At 50.0% G+C, this 21,177-nt stretch overlaps 1 protein-coding gene and 1 long non-coding RNA gene across 7 annotated transcripts; both read right to left on the bottom strand.

The window, feature by feature from the left end:
* Nucleotides 1-245: 245 nt before the first annotated feature.
* Nucleotides 246-21,024, bottom strand: PPAN (peter pan homolog). Of its 6 annotated transcripts, XM_071418609.1 has the most exons (13): nucleotides 20,670-21,018; nucleotides 20,125-20,295; nucleotides 14,908-15,009; nucleotides 13,748-13,798; nucleotides 11,229-11,402; nucleotides 8,885-8,961; nucleotides 7,281-7,388; nucleotides 5,782-5,905; nucleotides 4,770-4,848; nucleotides 3,518-3,647; nucleotides 2,194-2,387; nucleotides 959-1,181; nucleotides 407-916 (listed from the first exon to the last, which is right to left on the bottom strand). In XM_071418609.1, the coding sequence occupies exons 1-13, from the start codon at nucleotides 20,685-20,687 to the stop codon at nucleotides 556-558; spliced, it is 1,812 nt and encodes a 603-aa protein (XP_071274710.1). In that variant the 5' UTR covers nucleotides 20,688-21,018; the 3' UTR covers nucleotides 407-555. The 6 variants fall into 6 exon arrangements, with proteins under 6 accessions (XP_071274706.1, XP_071274707.1, XP_071274705.1 ...); XM_071418605.1 differs by lacking the exon at nucleotides 2,194-2,387 and adding an exon at nucleotides 11,557-11,594 and having other exon boundaries at nucleotides 246-1,181; nucleotides 11,229-11,364; nucleotides 20,670-21,023; XM_071418608.1 differs by having other exon boundaries at nucleotides 407-1,181; nucleotides 7,281-7,385; nucleotides 20,670-21,014.
* On the bottom strand, nucleotides 4,875-5,763 carry LOC139585732 (uncharacterized). The gene is made up of 4 exons (XR_011677269.1): nucleotides 5,612-5,763; nucleotides 5,360-5,435; nucleotides 5,266-5,327; nucleotides 4,875-5,191 (listed from the first exon to the last, which is right to left on the bottom strand). It is a non-coding gene; the product is annotated as an uncharacterized lncRNA (long non-coding RNA).
* Nucleotides 21,025-21,177: the final 153 nt, after the last annotated feature.

The following is a 21,177-nucleotide window of genomic DNA, read 5'->3' as shown; positions in this document are numbered from 1 at the left end:
GAATTTTGGGGTGGAAAATTGGGAATTTGGGGGTGGGAAATTGGGAATTTTGGGTTGAAAAAATGGGAATTTTGGGGGGAAAATGGGAGTTTTTGATGGGAAAATGGAAATTATGGGTGGAAAAAAATGGGAGTTTTTTGGGGGGGAAAAGTGGGATTTGGGGCTGAGAGAGGAGATTTTGGGTGGGAGAAGTGGGATTTGGGGTGGGAAAAGTGAAATTTTCCTGGAAAAAAGAGCGACAAGAGTTCTTGGGGTGAATCCAACTTTATTCCTCCCTCTTTTTTCGCCTTTTTTGGGGTTTTTTCCCCATTTTTCTGGGATTTTTTCCCCATATTTTTCCTCTTTTTTTGTTGTTTTCCCCCATTTTTTTGGGGTTATTTCCCCTGGATTTGGGGGAATCCCAGCAGGGAAAAGCTGAGGGAACTTTGGGGGATCCCAAAATTTTTTCTGGAAATCCCAAAATTCCGTTGGACCCCAAAATCCATCCCGGAGACCCCAAATTCCCGACCCCATTGGGATCAGGGGGATCCCAAATTCCCCAAATTTTTCCCCCTCTCAGTTTTTCCTTTTTCGGGCTCGTCCTGGCCGAGGGAAATTTGGGATTTTCTGGGGGCTCAGGAGCTTCCCACGAGGGCATTTGGGATTTTTGGGGTGTCCTGGGGAAGATTTGGGGTTTTTGGGGTGTCCCGGGTGGGATTTGGGATTTTTGGGGTGTCCCGGGTGGGATTTGGGGTTTTTGGGGTGTCCTGGGGAAGATTTGGGATTTTTGGGGTGTCCCGGGTGGGATTTGGAGGTTCCAGGTTGGGATTTTGGGGTTTCCTGTTGGGATTTGGGGGTTCCGGGTTTCCTGGGGTGGGATTTGGGGTTTTTGGGGTGTCCTGGGTGGGATTTTGGGGTGCCAGGATGGGATTTTGGGGTTCTCTGTTGGGATTTTGGGGTTCTCTGTTGGGATTTTGAGGTGCCACGACGAAATTTGGGATTTCCAGGTGTGGATTTTGGGGTTCCTGGGGTGGATTTTGGGGTTCCTGGGGTGGATTTTGGGATTCCAGGTGTGGATTTTGGGGTTCCTGGGGTGGATTTTGGGGTTCCTGGGGTGGATTTTGGGCTCCTCTTCCGTCGTTTCCGGGCTCGGGGCGCGGCCGAGGGGCTTCGCTTCCTCTTGGAGCTGCCAGGGAACAAATCTGGGGGAAAAAGAGGGAAAAATGGGAATTTAGAGGGGAAAAAATGGGATTTGGGGGGAAAAAATTGGGATTTGGGGGGAAAGAATTGGGATTTGGGGAGAAAAAATGGAATTTAGGGATGGAAAATTGGGATTTGGGGAGAATAAAAATGGGATTGGGGGGAAAAAAAAAGGGTTTGGGGAGGGAAAAAAAGGAATTTAGGAATAAAGTTTTGGGATTTGGGGGGAAAATTTGGGTTTTGTGGTGCCAGGAGGGCCCCGGAAGTGTCAGAGCGTTTACTTTGATCCCAAATCACGGAAATTCAGGAATTTTGGCATCATCAGCCACTTCCGGGGAGGGAAACCCCAAAATCACCTGGAACCTCCCCAAAATTCACCTGGAAACCCCAAAACTCACCTGGAGCCCCCCAAAATTCACCTGAAAACCCCAAAATTTCCTTTTCTTCCCCCCAAACCTCACCTGGAGCCCCCCAAAATTCATCTGAGTCTCCCCTAAATTCACCTGAAACCCCCAAAATTCACCTGAAAACCCCAAATTTCACCTGGAGCCCCCCAAAATTCACCTGGAGTCCCCCAAAACTCACCTGAAAACCCCAAATTTCACCTGGAGCCCCCCAAAATTCACCTGGAGTCCCCCAAAACTCACCTGAAAACCCCAAAATTCACTTGAAAACCCCCAAAACTCACCTGGAGGCCCCCAAAACTCACCTGAAAACCCCAAATTTCACCTGGAGCCCCCCAAAACTCACCTGAAAACCCCAAATTTCACCTGGAGCCCCCCAAAACTCACCTGGATCCTCCTCAGATCCCCCATTACACCCCCAAAATTCACCTGGAGTCCCCAAAACTCACCTGGATCCTCCTCAGATCCCCCATTACACCCCCAAAACTCACCTGAAACCCCCAAAATTCATCTGGAGCCCCCCAAAACTCACCTGAAACCCCCCCAAATTTCACCTGAAAACCCCAAATTTTCCTTTTCTTGCCCCAAACCCCCCCTGCCCTGGTCTCACCTGGCTCGGGCTCCTCCCCCAGCTCCTCCCTGTAATATTCGGCCTCGTCCTCCTCCGACGCCTCGGCCTCAGGTGCGCCCGGGTCCTCGGCGTCGCTGTCACCCCCAGGGCCACCTGCGGGGCCACCTGGGCCACCCCCGCTGCCACCTGCGGGGCCACCTGGGGCCCGGCCCATCCCGGCCAGGCTGCGCTCCCTGGGAGGGATGGGAGGGGACAGGTGGGGACAGGTGAGGGACAGGGGAGGGGGACAGGGGAGGGGGACAGGGGAGGGACAGGTGAGGGACAGGTGGGGACAGGTGGGGACAGGTGAGGGACAGGTGGGGACAGGGGAGGGACAGGTGAGGGACAGGTGGGGACAGGTGGGGACAGGTGAGGAGGACAGGGAGGGACGGGTGAGGAGGACAGGTGGGGACAGGTGAGGGACAGGTGGGGACAGGTGGGGACAGGAGAGACAGGGGAGGGACAGGTGGGGACAGGTGGGGATAGGGGAGGGACAGGTGAGGGGGACAGGTGGGGACAGGTGGGGACAGGGGAGGGACAGGTGGGGACAGGAGAGACAGGGGAGGGACAGGTGGGGACAGGTGGGGACAGGTGAGACACAGGTGAGGAGGACAGGGATGGACAGGTGAGGGGGACAGGTGAGGGACAGGTGGGGACAGGTGGGGACAGGGGAGGGACAGGTAAGGGGACACTTGGGGGAGCCTCCCCTGTGTCACCTTTCTGCCCTCACCTGGAGAACGCCCACCTGTCCCTCACCTGGCAGGACCCTGCCACCTTCAAGTGTCCCTGTCACACCTGTCCTACCTGTCCCTGTCCCTCACCTGTCCCAGTCTCACCTGTCCCTGTCCCTGTCCCTGTCCCCTCACCTGTCCCGTGTCTCACCTGTCCCTGTCCCTGTCCCTGTCCCTGTCCCCTCACCTGTCCCGTGTCTCACCTGTCCCTGTCCCTGTCCCTGTCCCCGTCCCCTCACCTGTCCCTGTGTCTCACCTGTCCCAGTCTCACCTGTCCCTGTCCCTGTCCCTGTCCCCTGTCCCTGTCCCTGTCCCTCACTTGTCCCCGTGTCTCACCTGTCCCTGTCCCCTCACCTGTCCCTGTCCCTGTCCCCTCACCTGTCCCAGTCTCACCTGTCCCTGTCCCTGTCCCTGTCCCTGTCCCCTGTCCCTGTCCCTGTCCCTGTCCCTGGGTCTCACCTGTCCCTGTCCCTGTCCCTGGGTCTCACCTGTCCCTGTCCCTGTCCCCTGTCCCTGTCCCTGTCCCTGTCCCCTCACCTGTCCCAGTCTCACCTGTCCCTGTCCCTGTCCCTGTCCCTGTCCCCGTGTCTCACCTGTGCCGTTCCCGCTGTTTCCGTTTCCTCTCCAGGTTCTGCTCCTGCTGCCGCCTCCGCTCCGCCCTCACCTGGAGCCGCCGCTCGCGCCGGGCCAGGAGCTCCCGGAGCTCCTCCTCCCCTTTGGGGGCTGCAGGTGAAACACGCCCGGGTTACACCGGGGATACACCGGGGTTACACATGGGTTACACCGGGGTTACACTGGGGTTACACCGGGGATACACCTGGGATACACCTGAGATACCTGGGTTACACCTGGGATACACCTGGGTTACACCGGGGATACACCTGGGATACCTGGGATACACCCGGGTTACACCGGGGATACACCGGGGATACACCGGGGTTACACCTGGGATACACCTGAGATACCTGGGTTACACATGGGTTACACCCGGGTTACACCGGGGTTACACTGGGGATACACCGGGGTTACACCCGGGGTTACACATGGGATACACCAGGGTTACACCGGGGTTACACCTGAGATACCTGGGTTACACCGGGGTTACACCTGGGATACACCTGGGATACACCTGGGTTACACCCGGGTTACACCGGGGATACAATGGGGTTACACATGGGATACACCAGGGTTACACCGGGGTTACACCTGAGATACCTGGGTTACACCTGGGATACACCTGGGATACACCTGGGTTATACCGGGGATACACCTGAGATAGCTGGGATACACCGGGGATACACCTGAGATACACCTGGGATACACCTGGGATACACCTGGGTTATACCGGGGATACACCCGGGTTACACCGGGATTACACCGGGAATAGGTGTCCCCTATCCCTGTCCCAGCTGTGTCCCCAAGTGTGTCCCAGGTGTGTCCCAGCTGTGTCCCCTGTCCCAGGTGTGTCCCCAGGTGTCCCCAGGTGTCCCTCACCTGTCCCAGCTGTGTCCCCAGGTGTCCCAGGTGTCCCTCACCTGTCCCAGGTGTGTCCCAGCTGTGTCCCCAGGTGTCCCTCACCTGTCCCAGCTGTGTCCCCAGGTGTCCCCAGCTGTGTCCCCTGTCCCAGGTGTGTCCCCAGGTGTCCCCAGGTGTCCCAGCTGTGTCCCCAGGTGTCCCCAGGTGTCCCCAGGTGTCCCAGGTGTGTCCCAGATGTGTCCCCAGGTGTCCCAGCTGTGTCACCTGTCCCAGGTGTGTCCCCAGGTGTCCCCAGGTGTCCCTCACCTGTCCCAGGTGTGTCCCCAGGTGTCCCCAGGTGTCCCCAGGTGTCCCAGCTGTGTCACTCACCCAGGCCATGGTAGAGGACGTTGCCCTGGCCCAGCCCCTCCTCCACCTTCAGCAGCTGCAGCGTCAGACGGGGCCCGATCTGGGACAGACGGACACAGGGACAGACAGGGGGACAGGGACAGATGGACACAGGGGGGACAGACGGACACGGGGACAGACGGACACGGGGACAGGGACAGACGGACACGGGGACAGGGGGACATGGGGGGGACAGGGACAGAGAGGGGACAGGGGGACACTCGGTCAGTGTCACAGCGCTCTGCTGTGTCACCCCAGTGTCCCCATTGATGTCCCCATTGGTGTCACCTTGGTCAATCTGATGGCGCTCTGCTGTGTCACCCCAGTGTCCCCATTGTCCCCAGTGTCCCCATTGTCCCCATTGATGTCCCCAATGTCACCTCGGTCAATCTGATGGCACTCTGCTGTGTCACCCCATGGATGTCCCCATTGTCCCCAATGTCACCTCAGTCAATCTGATGGCACTTTGCTGTGTCACCCCAGTGTCCCCAATGTCCCCATTGTCCCCAATGTCACCTCAGTCAATCTGATGGCACTCTGCTGTGTCACCCCATGGATGTCCCCATTGTCACCCCAGTGTCCCCAATGTCACCTCAGTCAATCTGATGGCGCTCTGCTGTGTCACCCCATTGTCCCCATGGATGTCCCCTCAATGTCCCCATTGTCCCCAATGTCACCTCAGTCAATCTGATGGCGCTCTGCTGTGTCACCCCAATGTCCCCTCAATGTCCCCATTGTCCCCAATGTCACCTCAGTCAATCTGATGGCGCTCTGCTGTGTCACCCCATGGATGTCCCCATTGTCCCCAATGTCCCCAATGTCACCTCAGTCAATCTGATGGCACTCTGCTGTGTCACCCCAATGTCCCCATGGATGTCCCCTCAATGTCCCCATTGTCCCCAATGTCACCTCAGTCAATCTGATGGCACTCTGCTGTGTCACCCCATTGTCCCCATGGATGTCCCCTCAATGTCCCCAGTGTCCCCAATGTCACCTCAGTCAGTCTGATGGCACTTTGCTGTGTCACCGCGTTCCCACGCCCGGCGCAGTTCTGGGGCAGTTCCAGAACGTTCTGGGACCCGTCCGGCTCCGCTTCGCTCTCGGACAGGACAACGTCCCTGGGGAGGGGACAGGGATGGGTGACACAGGGACAGTGGGACAGGACAGGGGACACAGGGACACAGGGACAGGACAATGTCCCTGGGGAGGGGACAGGGATGGGTGACACAGGTGACACAGGCACAGGGGACATCTCTGGAGGTGTCCCCAGTATGTCCCTGATGTCCCCAAAGTGTCCCCAATGTCTCTGGGATGTCCCCGTGGTGTCCCCGTGGTGTCCCCAAGGTGTCCCCAAGATGTCCCCAATGTCCCCATACCCCGTCAGGAGCTGGCTGATGTCGTCCATCCTGCCCAGGTGTCCCCAATGTCCCCATTGTCCCCAATGTCCCCAAGATGTCCCCAATGTCCCCAAGGTGTCCCCAATGTCCCCAATGTCCCCAAGGTGTCCCCAATGTCCCCAATGTGTCCCCAATGTCCCCATTGTGTCCCCAATGTCCCCATTGTCCCCAAGGTGTCCCCAATGTCCCCATACCCCGTCAGGAGCTGGCTGATGTCGTCCATCCTGCCCAGGTGTCCCCAATGTCCCTGTGATGTCCCCAATGTCCCCAGGGTGTCCCCAATGTCCCCAATGTCCCCAAGGTGTCCCCAAGGTGTCCCCAAGGTGTCCCCAATGTCCCCAATGTCCCCAAGGTGTCCCCAAGGTGTCCCCAAGGTGTCCCCAATGTCCCCAATGTCCCCAAGGTGTCCCCAAGGTGTCCCCAAGGTGTCCCCATTGTCCCCAATGTCCCCAATGTCCCCAAGGTGTCCCCAATGTCCCTGTGATGTCCCCAATGTCCCCAATGTCCCCATTGTCCCCATTGTCCCCAATGTCCCCATACCCCGTCAGGAGCTGGCTGATGTCGTCCATCCTGCCCAGGTGTCCCCAGTGTCCCCAAGGTGTCCCCATTGTCCCCAAGGTGTCCCCAATGTCCCCAAGATGTCCCCAAGATGTCCCCAATGTCCCCAATGTCCCCATTGTCCCCAATGTCCCCAAGGTGTCCCCAATGTCCCCAATGTCCCCATCAGGAGCTGGCTGATGTCGTCCATCCTGCCCAGGTGTCCCCAATGTCCCTGTGATGTCCCCAATGTCCCCAATGTCCCCAATGTACCCCGTCAGGAGCTGGCTGATGTCGTCCATCCTGCCCAGGTGTCCCCATTGTCCCCAATGTCCCCATTGTCCCCAATGTCCCTGTGGTGTCCCCAATGTCCCCAAGGTGTCCCCAAGGTACCCCATCAGGAGCTGGCTGATGTCGTCCATCCTGCCCAGGTGTCCCCAAGGTGTCCCCAATGTCCCCATTGTCCCCAATGTCCCCAAGGTGTCCCCAATGTCCCCAATGTCCCCAATGTCCCCAGGGTGTCCCCAATGTCCCCAATGTGTCCCCAATGTCCCCATACCCCGTCAGGAGCTGGCTGATGTCGTCCATCCTGCCCAGGTTCGGGAATTTCTCCTGGAGAATTTTCCGGAGCCCCCGGCTGAGCCCCACGGGCACCACCTGGACACTGCTGGGAATGGGGGAAAAACGGGGAAAAATGGGAATGGGGAACCACCTGGACACTGCTGGAAATGGGGAAAAACGGGGGAATTTGGGAAAAATGGGGAAAAAATGGGGGAAAAATGGGAAAAAAAAGGGAAAAATGGGGAAAAATGGGAAAAAAAATAGGGAAAAATTGGGAAAAATTGGGAATTTGGGAATGGGGAACCACGTGGACACTGCTGGAAATGGGGAAAAACGGGGGAATTTGGGAAAAATGGGAAAAATGGGGGGAAATGGGGAAAAAATGGGAAAAATGGGGAAAAATTGGGGGAAAATGGGGGGAAATGGGAAAAAAAAGGGAAAAATGGGGGAAAATGGGGGAAAATGGGGAAAAAATGGGGAAAAAAGGGGGGAAAAATGGGGAAAAAAAGGGGGAAAAATGGGAAAAAAATAGGAAAAATTGGGAAAAATGGGAATGGGGAAGCACCTGGACACTGCTGGAAATGGGGAAAAATGGGGAAAAATGGGAAAAATGGGAAAAAAGGGGAAAAAATGGGGAAAAATTGGGAATTTGGGAATGGGGAACCACCTGGACACTGCTGGAAATGGGGAATTTGGGAAAAATCCTGGAAAATGGGAATTTGGGACTTTGGGAATTCAGAACTTTGAGATTTTGGGAATTCGAGATTTTGGGAATTTGGGGTTTTAAGACTTTGGAAATTCAGGACTTTGGGAATTGGGGATTTGGGGAATTCAGGACTTTGGGAATTTGAGAATTCAGGATTTTGGGATTTGGGGAATTCAGGAATTTGGGACTTTGGGAATTGGGGAATTCAGGACTTTGAGAATTGGGGAATTTGGGAATTTGGGACGCCGGAATTTTGGGAATTTGGAATTCAGGAATTTGGGAATTGGGGAAATTGGGAAATTGGGAATTCAGGATTTTGGGATTTGGGGATTTTGGGAATTCAGGATTTTGGGTAATTTGGGATTTTGGGGATTTTGGGAATTCAGGATTTTGGGATTTTGGGGATTTTGGGGATTTTGGGAATTCGGGATTTTGGGATTTGGGATTTTGGGGATTTTGGGGAATTTGGGAATTCAGGATTTTGGGGATTTTGGGAATTGGGAATTTTGAGAATTCAGGATTTTGGGATTTGGGTAATTTGGGAATTTGGAATTCAGGAATTTGGGAATTGGGGAAGTTGGGAATTTGGGGAAATTGGGAATTCAGGAATTTGGGATTTGGGATTTTGGGGAAATTGGGAATTCAGGAATTTGGGATTTGGGGATTTTGGGAATTCGGGAATTGGGGAAATTGGGAATTGGGGAAGTTGGGAATTTGGGGAAATGGGGAAATTGGGAATTCGGGATTTTGGGAATTGGGGATTTGGGATTTTGGGGAAATTGGGAATTCAGGAATTTGGGATTTTGGGGATTTTGGGAATTCAGGATTTGGGGATTTGGGAATTTGGGGATTTTGGGAATTTGGGAATTCGGGATTTTGGGATTTTGGGCTCTCACTAGTGTCGGAATTCCAGGAGCTGGGAGTCGGCGTCGTAGGAGATCAGCAAACAGCGACGGATGGAGTTCAGGTTCACCTGGGATGGGAAAAACGGGAAAAAATGGGAAAAAACGGGAAAAAATGGGAAAAAACGGGAAAAAATGGGAAAAAATGGGAAAAAATGGGAAAAAAACGGGAAAAATGGGAAAATGGGAATGGGGAAAATCCCCTTTTCTCTGTTGCCAGACCCCAAATCCCCTTTTCCTGCCCCTCTCCCCATTCCCAAATCCCAGCTCCCGAATTCCCAGATAAATCCCAAATAATTCCTGGATAATTCTGGATAAAATTCCAGGACAATTCCCAGATAATTCCCAGATAATTCTGGATAAAATTCCAGATAAAATTCCAGAATAATTCCCAGATAATTCCCAAACAAATCCCAGATAATTCCTGATTAATTCCCAATTAATTCCCAGATAATTCCCAAATAACACTGGGACAATTCCCAATAATTCCCAGATAAATACTGATTAATTCCTGGATAATTCCCAATTAATTCCTAATTAATTCCCAGATAATTCCCACATAGTTAATTCCTGGATGATTCCCAGATAATTCTGACATAATTCCCAATTAATTCCTGATTATTTCCCACATAATTCCCATATAATTACCAATTAATTCCTGATTAATTCACAATTAATTCCTGATCATTTCCCAGATAATTCCCATACAATTCCCAATTAATTCCCAGGTAATTCCCAATTAATTCCCATATAATCCCCACATAATTCCCACATAACTCCTGATTAATTCCCACATAATTCCTGGTTAATTCCTGATTAATTCCCAATTAATTCTCGATTAATTCCCAATTAATTCCCAGATAATTCCCAGATAATTCCTAATCCCCACATAATTCCCATACAATCCCCAATTAATTCCTGATTAATTCCCACATAATCCCCAATTAAATCCTGGATAATTCCCACATAATTCCCGATTAATTCCTGATTAATTCCCAATTAAATCCTGATACATTCCCAATTAATTCCCACAGAATTCCCGGATAATTTCCAGATATTTCCCACATAATTCCTGATTAATTCCCACAAAATTTCTGGTTACTTCCTGATAAATTCCCACATAATTCCCATATAATTCCTGATTAATTCCCGATTAATTCCTGATTAATTCACAATTAATTCCTGATAAATTCCCAGATAATTCCCATATAATTACCGATTAATTCCCACGTAATTCCCAATTAATTCCCAATTAATTTCCATATAATTCCCATATAAGTCTTGATTAATTCCCACATAATTCCTGGTTAATTCCTGATTAATTCCCCATTAATTCTTGATTAATTCCCACTTAATTCCCAGATAATTCCCAGATAATTCCTAATCCCCACATAATTCCCATACAATTCCCAATTAATTCCTGAATAATTCCCAGATAATTCCCAATTAAATCCTGGATAATTCCCAGATACTTCCCACATAATTCCTGATTAATTCCTGATTAATTCCCAATTAATTCCTGATTCATTCCCGATTAATTCCCACGAATTCCCAGATAATTCCCAGATACTTCCCACATAATTCCTGATTAATTCCCACAAAATTTCTGGTTAATTCCTGATAAATTCCCACATAATTCCCATATAATTCCTGATTAATTCCCATACAATTCCTGATTAATTCCCGCATAATTCCCAATTAAATCCTGGATAATTCCCATACAATTCCCAATTAATTCCCAGGTAATTCCCAATTAATTCCCAATTAATTTCCATATAATTCCCATATAACTCTTGATTAATTCCCACATAATCCCTGGTTAACTCCTGATTAATTCCCAATTAATTCTTGATTAATTCCCAATTAATTCTTGATTAATTCCCAATTAATTCCCAGATAATTCCCATACAATTCCCGATTAATTCCCACATAATCCCCAATTAATTCTCGAATAATTCCCATACAATTCCCAATTAAATCCCGATTCATTCCCACAGAATTCCCAGATAACTCCTGATTAATTCCCACATAATTTTTAATTAATTCCCACATAATTCCCGATTAATTCCTGATTAATTCCCAATTAAATCCCGATTCATTCCCACAGAATTCCTGGATAATTTCCACATATTTCCCACATAATTCCTGATTAATTCCCACAAAATTTCTGGTTAATTCCTGATAAATTCCCACATAATCCCCAATTAATTCTCGAATAATTCCCATACAATTCCCAATTAAATCCCGATTCATTCCCACAGAATTCCCGGACGTTTCCCAGACATTTCCCACGTGATCCCCAGGGAATTGGGGCTGGGATTCCGGAAGGTTCCCTGACCCTGTGGACGTTGAGGGCCGGGAACATCCCCTGGAACATCCCGGCCATGAGCCTGAGCTCCGCCCGCGCCCGCGCCCCGAAATTGCCCAGCACCAGCAACGGGGGGTGCAGGAACTGCTGCTCGTGCATGCGGTGCCTCCTGAGGGCCGAGACCACGTCCCGCACCAGCGAGTACTGGAACGGGGAAAAAAAGGGGAAAAATGGGAAAAAAACATTAAAATCCTGAAAAAAATCCATTAAAATCTCATTAAAATCCATTCAATCCCATTAAAATCCCATTAAAATCCACCCCAAGGAGCCCCAGAACTGCTGCTCGTGCATGCGGTGCCGCCGCAGGGCCGAGACCACGTCCCGCACCAGCGAGTACTGGAACGGGGAAAAAAACGGGAAAAAAAGGGGAAAAATATCATTAAAATCCTGAAAAAAATTCATTAAAATCCATTTAATCCCATTAAAATCCCATTAAAATCCACCCCAGAATCACAAAAATCCACCCCAGAATCTCCACGGTGCCTCCTGAGGGCCGAGACCACGTCCCGCACCAGCGAGTACTGGAACGGGGCAGAAAACAGGAAAAACGGGAAAAAAAAGGGAAAAAAATCATTAAAAATCTCATAAAATCCCATTAAAATCCATTCAATCCCATTAAAATCCACCCCAGGGAGCCCCAGAACTGCTGCTCGTGCATGCGGTGCCTCCTGAGGGCCGAGACCACGTCCCGCACCAGCGAGTACTGGAACGGGGAAAAAAACGGGAAAAATGGGAAAAAATCATTAAAATCCTGAAAAAAATCATTAAAATCCTGAAAAAGTCATTAAAATCTCATTAAAATATCATTAAAATTCCATTAAAATTCCATAAAATCCACCCCAGAATCACAAAAATCCCCCCAGAATCTCCGCGGTGCCTGCTGAGGGCCGAGACCACGTCCCGCACCAGGGAGTGCTGGAACGGGGCAGAAAACGGGAAAAATGGGAAAAAAACCCATTAAAATTCCATTTAATCCCATCAAAATCCATTGAATCCCATTAAAATCCATTTAATCCCATTAAAATTCCATTAAAATCCACCCCAAGGAGCCCCAGAACCAGGCGGTGCCTCCTGAGGGCCGAGACCACGGCCCACACCAGGGAGTGCTGGAATGGGGCAAAAAAGGGGAAAAATGGGGAAAAAATCATTCAAATCCTGAAAAAATCATTAAAATCCTGAAAAAAATCATTAAAATTTCATTAAAATTTCATTAAAATCCCATTAAAATCCACCCCAGAACCACAAAAATCCCCCCAGAATCTCTGTGGTGCCTCCTGAGGGCCGAGACCACGTCCCGCACCAGGGAGTGCTGGAACGGGGCAGAAAACGGGAAAAATGGGAAAAAAACCCATTAAAATTCCATTTAATCCCATCAAAATCCATTGAATCCCATTAAAATCCATTTAATCCCATTAAAATTCCATTAAAATCCACCCCAAGGAGCCCCAGAACCAGGCGGTGCCTCCTGAGGGCCGAGACCACGGCCCACACCAGGGAGTGCTGGAATGGGGCAAAAAAGGGGAAAAATGGGGAAAAAATCATTCAAATCCTGAAAAAATCATTAAAATCCTGAAAAAAATCATTAAAATTTCATTAAAATTTCATTAAAATTCCATTAAAATCCACCCCAGAACCACAAAAATCCCCCCAGAATCTCTGTGGTGCCTCCTGAGGGCCGAGACCACGGCCCAGACCAGGGAGTGCTGAAATGGGGCAAAAAACGGGAAAAACGGGAAAAAAATCATTCAAATCCTGAAAAAATCATTAAAATCCTGAAAAAATCATTAAAATCTCATTAAAATTTCATTAAAATCCCATTAAAATCCACCCCAGAACCACAAAAATCCCCCCAGAATCTCTGTGGTGCCTCCTGAGGGCCGAGACCACGGCCCAGACCAGGGAGTGCTGAAATGGGGCAAAAAACGGGAAAAATGGGAAAAAAATCATTCAAATCCTGAAAAAATCATTAAAATCCTGAAAAAATCATTAAAATCTCATTAAAATCTCATTAAAATTTCATTAAAATCCCATTAAAATCCAGCCCAGAATCACAAAAATCCCCCCAGAATCTCCACGGTGCCTCCTGAGGGCCGAGACCACGTCCCAGACCAGGGAGGGCTGGAATGGGGCAAAATACAGGAAAAATGGGGAAAAAAAATGGGGAAAAATGGGATTGAATCCAAAGGAAAATGAAAAAAGATCCATTTATTCCCCAAAAAATCAGCCCAGAATCCCCCAAAAATTCCCAAATCCCCAAAAAATTCCCAAATCCCCCCAAAAAATCCCAAATTCCGCATCAGGGAGTGCTGGGAAAGGAGGAATAATGAGATGGAATCCCAAAGAAATCCTGGAATTCTCTCTGGAATGTGCAAAAATCACCCCAGAATTCCCAAAAAAACCCAACCCTGGGATGAATCCCTCCCCCAGAATTCCCAAAAAATCCCAAAATTCCCAGAATTCCCAAAAATTCCCAGAATTCCTGGACTCACCTGCAGCACTTTGAAGGTCAGGGTGGGACCCCCGGGCAGCCGGAAAATTTTCTGGGAAAGAGGAAAAGATTCAGGAATGGGAAAAATCCGGGAAAATTCCAGAAAAATCCTGGAAAAATCTTCAGAAAAATCCCAGGAAAATTCTGGGAAAAAATCCAGGAAAATTCTGGGAAAAATCCCAGGAAAATTCCCATAAAAATCTCGGGGAAATCCTCAGAAAATTCCCAGAAAATTCTGGGAAAATTCCAGGAAAATCCTGGAAAAGAAACCTGGAAAAATTCCTGGAGAAATCCTGTGAAAATTCTCAGTAAAATCCTGGGGAAATTCCCAGAAAATCCCAGGGAAATTTGGGGAAAATCCTGGAAAAATTCTGGGAAATTCCTCAGAAAATTCCCAGGAAAATCCTGGTAAAATCCCAGTAAAATCCTGGGAAAATACCAGAAAAACCTTGGAAAAATTCAGGAAAAAAATCCTGGAATATTCCTGGGAAAATTCCATAGAACTCCCATAAAAAATCCTGGGTAAACCTCAGAAAATTCCTGGGAAAATCCTGTAAAAAATCCTGGAAAAATCCCAGGAAAAACATCCTGGGAAAATCCCAGGGAAATAACGGGAAAATCCCAGAAAAAAAAAAAAAATCCCATAAAAATTTGGAAAAAAATCCCATAAAAATTATGGGAAAATGCCAGAAAAATCTTCAGAAAAATCCCAGAAAAATCCCGGAAAAAAACAAAAAAATTCCCCCAAAAAATCCCAAAAAAATCCTGGAAAATTCCCTGAAAATCCTGGAAAATTCCCTGAAAAATCCCAGAAAAAAATCAAAAAAATTCCCCAAAAAATCCCAGAAAAATCCTGGAAAATTCCCTGAAAAATTCCAGAAAAAATCAAAAAAATTCCCCAAAAAATTCCAGAAAAATCCTGAAAAATTCCATGAAAAATCCTGGAAAATTCCCATTAAAATCCCATAAAAATTCCCAACCCCAAACCCCATCCCAGACCCATCAGAGCGTTTACTTTGGGATCAATCACAGAATTTGGGATCAATCTGGAAAATTCTTCATCCTCTGGGTCCGGGAGGGATTTGGGACCCCCTGGAATTGCCCAAAATTCCCAAAAATGCCCAAAATTCCTAAAATTGCCCAAATTCCCGGGATTCTCACCAGGTTGACGCCGGTTTGGGATTTGCTGAGCACCAGGAACTGGGTGACCCCCAAGGGCCCGGCCACGGCCACCAGGTCCCGCAGGGAATTGCTCCGGCGCACCTGGAAAATCCCAAAATTCCAGAATCCCGGAATTCCTGAGGGATCCCAGAAATCCTGGAAGAGAAACCTTGAAATTCCAGAGGAAAACCTCAAAATTCCTGGGAAAAAAACCTGAAATTCCTGGGAAAAAACCCCAAAACTTCTGGAAGAAAAACCTCGAAATTCCAGAGAAAAACCTGAAATTCTTGGGAAAAAAACCCCAAAATTCCTGGGAAATCCCAACCAATTCCAAAATCCCGGAATTCCTGAGGGATCCCAGAAATCCTGGAAGAGGAACCTCAGAATTCCAGGGGAAAACCTCGAAATTCCTGGGAAAAAACCTCAAAATTTCTGGAAGAGAAACCTCGGAATTCCTGGGAAAAACCTGAAATTCTTGGGGAAAAAACCCCAAAATTCCTGGAAAATCCCAAAATGCCAGAATCCCGGAATTCCTGAGGGATCCCAGAAATCCTGGAAGAGGAACCTCAGAATTCCAGGGGAAAACCTCGAAATTCCTGGGAAAAAACCCTGAAATTCCTGGGAAAAAACCTCAAAATTTCTGGAAGAGAAACCTCGGAATTCCTGGGAAAAACCTGAAATTCTTGGGGAAAAAACCCCAAAATTCCTGGAAAATCCCAAAATTCCAGAATCCCGGAATTCCTGAGGGATCCCAGAAATCCTGGAAGAGGAACCTCGGAATTCCAGAGAGAAACCTCGAAATTCCTGGGAAAAAACTCAAAATTCCTGGGAAAAAAACTGAAAATTCCTGGGAAAAAACCTGAAATTCTTGGGGAAAAAACCCCAAAACTTCTGGAAGAAAAACCTCGAAATTCCAGAGAAAACCCTGAAATTCTTGGGAAAAAAACCCCAAAATTCCTGGGAAATCCCAACCAATTCCAAAATCCTGGAATTCCTGAGGGATCCCAGAAATCCTGGAAGAGAAACCTCGGAATTCCAGAGAAAAACCTCGAAATTCCTGGGAAAAAAACCTGAAATTCCTGGGAAAAAACCTCAAAATTTCTGGAAGAGAAACCTCGGAATTCCTGGGAAAAACCTGAAATTCTTGGGGAAAAAACCCCAAAATTCCTGGAAAATCCCAAAATTCCAGAATCCCGGAATTCCTGAGGGATCCCAGAAATCCTGCAAGAGGAACCTCGGAATTCCTGGGGAAAACCTCGAAATTCCAGAGAAAAACCTCGGAATTCCAGAGAAAAACCCCGAAATTTCTGGGAAAAAAACCTGAAATTCTTGGGAAAAAACTCAAAATTCCTGCAAGAGAAACCTCGAAATTCCAGAGAAAAAAACCTGAAATTCCTGGGAAAAAAACCCTGAAATTCCTGAGAAAAAAACCCAAAATTCCTGGAAAATCCCAAAATTCCAGAACCCCGGAATTCCTGAGGGATCCCAGAAATCCTGGAAGAGGAACCTCGGAATTCCTGGGAAAAAACCCCGAAATTTCTGGGGAAAAACCCTGAAATTCTTGGGAAAAAAACCTGAAATTCCTGGGAAATCCCAAAATTCCTGAATCCCAAATTCCTGACTCAAAACATTCCTGAATCCCAAAGTTCCTGAGTCTCACAATTCCCGAATCCCAAATTCTGAAAATCCCCCAAAAATCCTGGAAGAGAAACCTCGGAATTCCAGAGAAAAACCTGAAATTCTTGGGAAAAAAACCCCAAAATTCCTGCAAGAGAAACCACGAAATTCCTGGGGAAAAACCTGAAATTCTTGGGAAAAAAAACCCAAAATTCCTGCAAGAAAAACCTCGAAATTCCTGGTAAAAAAACCCCTGAAATTCCTGGGAAATCCCAAAATCCCCGAATCCCAAAATTCCCGAATCCCAAAGTTCCTGAATCCCAGAATTCCCGAATCCCAAATTCTGAAAATCCCCCAAAAGTCCTGGAAGAGAAACCTCAAAATTCCTGGGAAAAAAAACCCTGAAATTCCTGGGAAAAAACCCCGAAATTCCTGGAGAAAAAACCCCAAAATTCCTGGGAAAAAAACCCTGAAATTCTTGGGAAAAAACCCCAAAAATCCTGCAAGAGGAACCTCGGAATTCCTGAGAGAAACCTCGAAATTCCTGGGAAAAAACCCAAAATTCCTCGGAAAAAAACCCTGAAATTCCTGGGAAATCCCAAAATTCCTGGGAAATCCCAAAATTCCTGAATCCCAAATTCTTGAATCCCAAATTCCTGACTCACAACATTCCTGAATCCCAAATTCCTGACTCACAACATTCCTGAATCCCAAAGTTCCTGAATCTCACAATTCACGAATCCCAAATTCCGAAAATTTCCCCCAAAAGTCCTGGAAGAGAAACCTCAAAATTCCTACAAAAACCTGAAATTCCTGGCAAAGAAAACCACCCAAAATACCTGGGAAAACCCCCAAAATTCCCAGAAAAAAACCTCAAAATTCCTGGGAAAAAAACCAAAATTCCTGAGAGAATCCTTGGAAATCCCAAACTTCCTGAATGCCAAAAATCCTGGAAGAGAAACCTCGAAATTCCAGAGAAAAAACCTGAAAATCTTCGGAAAAAACCCCAAAATTTCTGGAAAAGAAACCTCAAAATTCCTGGGAAAAAACCCCCTGAAATTCCTGGGAAATCCCAAAATTCTTGAATCCCAAATTCCAAAAATCCCCAAAAAATCCTGGCCGTGAAGGGCTCCAGGTCCCCCCTGAGCCCATTCCCAGTGTCCCAATGTCCCCATTCCCAATGTCCCAAATCTCCAGTCCCAGTGATCCCAATGTCCCAAATGTGTCCCCAGGTGTGTCCCCAATGTCCCCAAGGTGTCCCCAATGTCCCCCGGGTGTCACCTGCAGGTTCCAGACCATGAAGGGCTCCAGGACCCCCCTGAGCCCATTCCCAGTGTCCCAAATGCCCAATCCCAGTGTCCCCAGTACCCCAATGTCCCCATTCCCAGTATCCCAATGTCCCAAATGTGTCCCCAAGGTGTCCCCAAGGTCCCCCCGGTGTCACCTGCAGGTTCCTGGCCAGGAAGGGCTCCAGGACCCTCCTGAGCTCATTCCCAGTGTCCCAATGTCCCAGGTGTGTCCCCAAGGTGTCCCCAAGGTGTCCCCAATGTCCCCCGGGTGTCACCTGCAGGTTCCTGACCATGAAGGGCTCCAGGACCCTCCTGAGGTCCCCCCTGAGCCCATTCCCAGTGTCCCAAATCCCCATTCCCAGTGTCCCAAATCCCCATTCCCAGTGATCCCAATGTCCCAAATGCATCCCCAGGTGTGTCCCCAGGTGTGTCCCCAAGGTCCCCCGGGTGTCACCTGCAGGTTCCTGGTCGTGAAGGGCTCCAGGACCCTCCTGAGCCCATTCCCAGTGTCCCGAATCCCCATTCCCAGTGATCCCAGTACCCCAATGTCCCCATTCCCAGTGTCCCAATTGTCCAATCCCAGTGATCCCAATGTCCCAAATGTGTCCCCAGGTGTGTCCCCAAGGTGTCCCCCGGGTGTCCCCCGGGTGTCACCTGCAGGTTCCTGGCCGTGAAAGGCTCCAGGACCCTCCTGAGGTCCCTCCTGAGCTCATTCCCAGTGTCCCAAATCCCCATTCCCGGTGTCCCAAATCCCCATTCCCAGTGATCCCAATGTCCCAAATGTGTCCCCAGGTGTGTCCCCAAAGTGTCCCCAGTGTCCCCCAGGTGTCACCTGCAGGTTCCTGGCCGGGAAGGGCTCCAGAACCCTCCTGAGCCCATTCCCAGTGTCCCCAGTACCCCAATGTCCCCATTCCCAGTGTCCCAACGTCCCAAATGTGTCCCCAAGGTGTCCCCAACGTCCCCCGGGTGTCACCTGCAGGTTCCTGACCATGAAGGGCTCCAGGACCCTCCTGAGCCCATTCCCAGTGTCCCCAGTACCCCAATGTCCCCATTCCCAGTGATCCCAATGTCCCAGGTGTGTCCCCAGGTGTGTCCCCAAGGTGTCCCCAAGGTCCCCCCGGGTGTCACCTGCAGGTTCCTGGCCGTGAAGGGCTCCAGGACCCCCCTGAGCCCTTTCCCAGTGTCCCGAATCCCCATTCCCAGTGATCCCAATGTCCCAAATGTGTCCCCAAATGTGTCCCCAGGTGTGTCCCCAAGGTGTCCCCAAGGTCCCCCGGGTGTCACCTGCAGGTTCCTGGCCGTGAAGGGCTCCAGGACCCTCCTGAGCTCATTCCCAGTGTCCCGAATCCCCATTCCCAGTGTCCCAAATCCCCATTCCCAGTGATCCCAATGTCCCAAATGTGTCCCCAGGTGTGTCCCCAAGGTGTCCCCAAGGTCCCCCCGGTGTCACCTGCAGGTTCCTGACCATGAAGGGCTCCAGGACCCTCCTGAGCCCATTCCCAGTGTCCCCAGTACCCCAATGTCCCCATTCCCAGTGATCCCAATGTCCCAGGTGTGTCCCCAGGTGTGTCCCCAAGGTGTCCCCAAGGTCCCCCCGGGTGTCACCTGCAGGTTCCTGGCCGTGAAGGGCTCCAGGACCCTCCTGAGCCCATTCCCAGTGTCCCAAATCCCCATTCCCAGTGATCCCAGTACCCCAATGTCCCCATTCCCAGTGTCCCAAATGTCCAATCCCAGTGATCCCAATGTCCCAAATGTGTCCCCAGGTGTGTCCCCAAGGTGTCCCCAAGATGTCCCCCGGGTGTCACCTGCAGGTTCCTGACCGTGAACGGCTCCAGGACCCTCCTGAGGTCCCCCCGAGCCCATTCCCAGTGTCCCAAATCCCCATTCCCAGTGTCCCAAATCCCCATTCCCAGTGATCCCAATGTCCCAAATGTGTCCCCAGGTGTGTCCCCAAGGTGTCCCCAATGTCCCCCGGGTGTCACCTGCAGGTTCCTGACCATGAAGGGCTCCAGGTCCCTCCTGAGCCCATTCCCAGTGTCCCCAGTACGCCAATGTCCCCATTCCCAGTGATCCCAATGTCCCAGGTGTGTCCCCAAGGTGTCCCCAAGGTCCCCCCGGTGTCACCTGCAGGTTCCTGGCCGTGAAGGGCTCCAGGACCCTCCTGAGCTCATTCCCAGTGTCCCAATGTCCCCATTCCCAGTGTCCCGAATCCCCAATGTCCCCATTCCCAGTGATCCCAGTACCCCAATGTCCCCATTCCCAGTGATCCCAATGTCCCAAATGTGTCCCCAAGGTGTCCCCCAGGTGTCACCTGCAGGTTCCTGGCCGTGAACGGCTCCAGGACCCTCCTGAGGTCCTTGCAGAGGCTCCTGAGGCTCCTCCCGGGCCGGCCCCGGGGGAACACGAACGAGTGAGGGACGGAGGAGAATTCCTGCTCCGAGCGCAGCCGGGCCTGGGCGCGCTGCTGCCGCTGGAAACGGCTCTGAAAGGGTTAAAAACATCCTCCATTATCCCCAAAAATCAAAATTTTGGGAATTCCGATCCTGAGAAACCCCAAAATCCGGGAGTTTCCAGCCCCTCCCAACGCTGAAATCCCGTTTCCGCCTCTTCAGAATGGGCTGGAAACTCCAAAATTTGGGATTTCCGAGACCCCCTCCCCCCGATCCCACTTCTCCCCTCACGATTCTCCAAATTTTGGGATTTTTCCCCAAAATTTTGCGATCCCGCCGCTTTTTTCTCCCCTCCCGCCACTCCCGACCCCCCGCTGCTCCCCTGACCCTTCCCCGTCGCGTTTTTTTCCGGTTTTTCTCGGTTTTTCCCGGTTTTTTCCCTTTTTTTCCCGTTTTTCCCCCCGACCTTCCCGGGCCGCCCCATCCCGCCGCGGCCGCGTGTCCTCGCTACTTCCGGTGTGTCCCCAGCGCCTTCCGGGCACTTCCTGTGTGTCACTTCCGTTTCCTTTCGGGTTTCAAGTGTTTCCCCGACCTTGAGTTCCGGCGGTTTTGTTGCCCCGTTGGTTTGGGGCCAAAATCCAAAAAAAATCCCCCCAAAATCCCCAAAAAATCCCCCCAAAATCCCAAAAATGCCCCAAAATCCTTCCCAGGGAGCCCAAAGTCCCCGGCGCGGCAGTGAATGAGAAAGGGAGACTGTGGGAGGAGTTTTGGGTTTAATGGAGAAGCCCAATGACCCCTCAAGTGTGGACGAGTCTCCGAAAATTCCCCAAAATTCCCGCGAAAATCCCTCAAAATTTCCCCAAAATCCCCAAAATTCCCCCCAGAATTCCCTAAAATTCCCAAGATCCCCCAAAGCTCCCCAAAACCCCCCAAAAATGTCCTAAAATCTCCTAAACCCCCCTAAAACCTCCCCA

This window comes from Agelaius tricolor, unplaced genomic scaffold (genome assembly GCF_023055355.1).
Source record: "Agelaius tricolor isolate 1412-34295 unplaced genomic scaffold, bAgeTri1.0.p SCAF_88, whole genome shotgun sequence".
Classification (NCBI taxonomy): Eukaryota; Metazoa; Chordata; class Aves; order Passeriformes; family Icteridae; genus Agelaius; species Agelaius tricolor.
The sequence above is the reverse complement of the archived record's forward strand: the minus strand, read 5'-3'. Positions and strand labels throughout refer to the sequence as shown.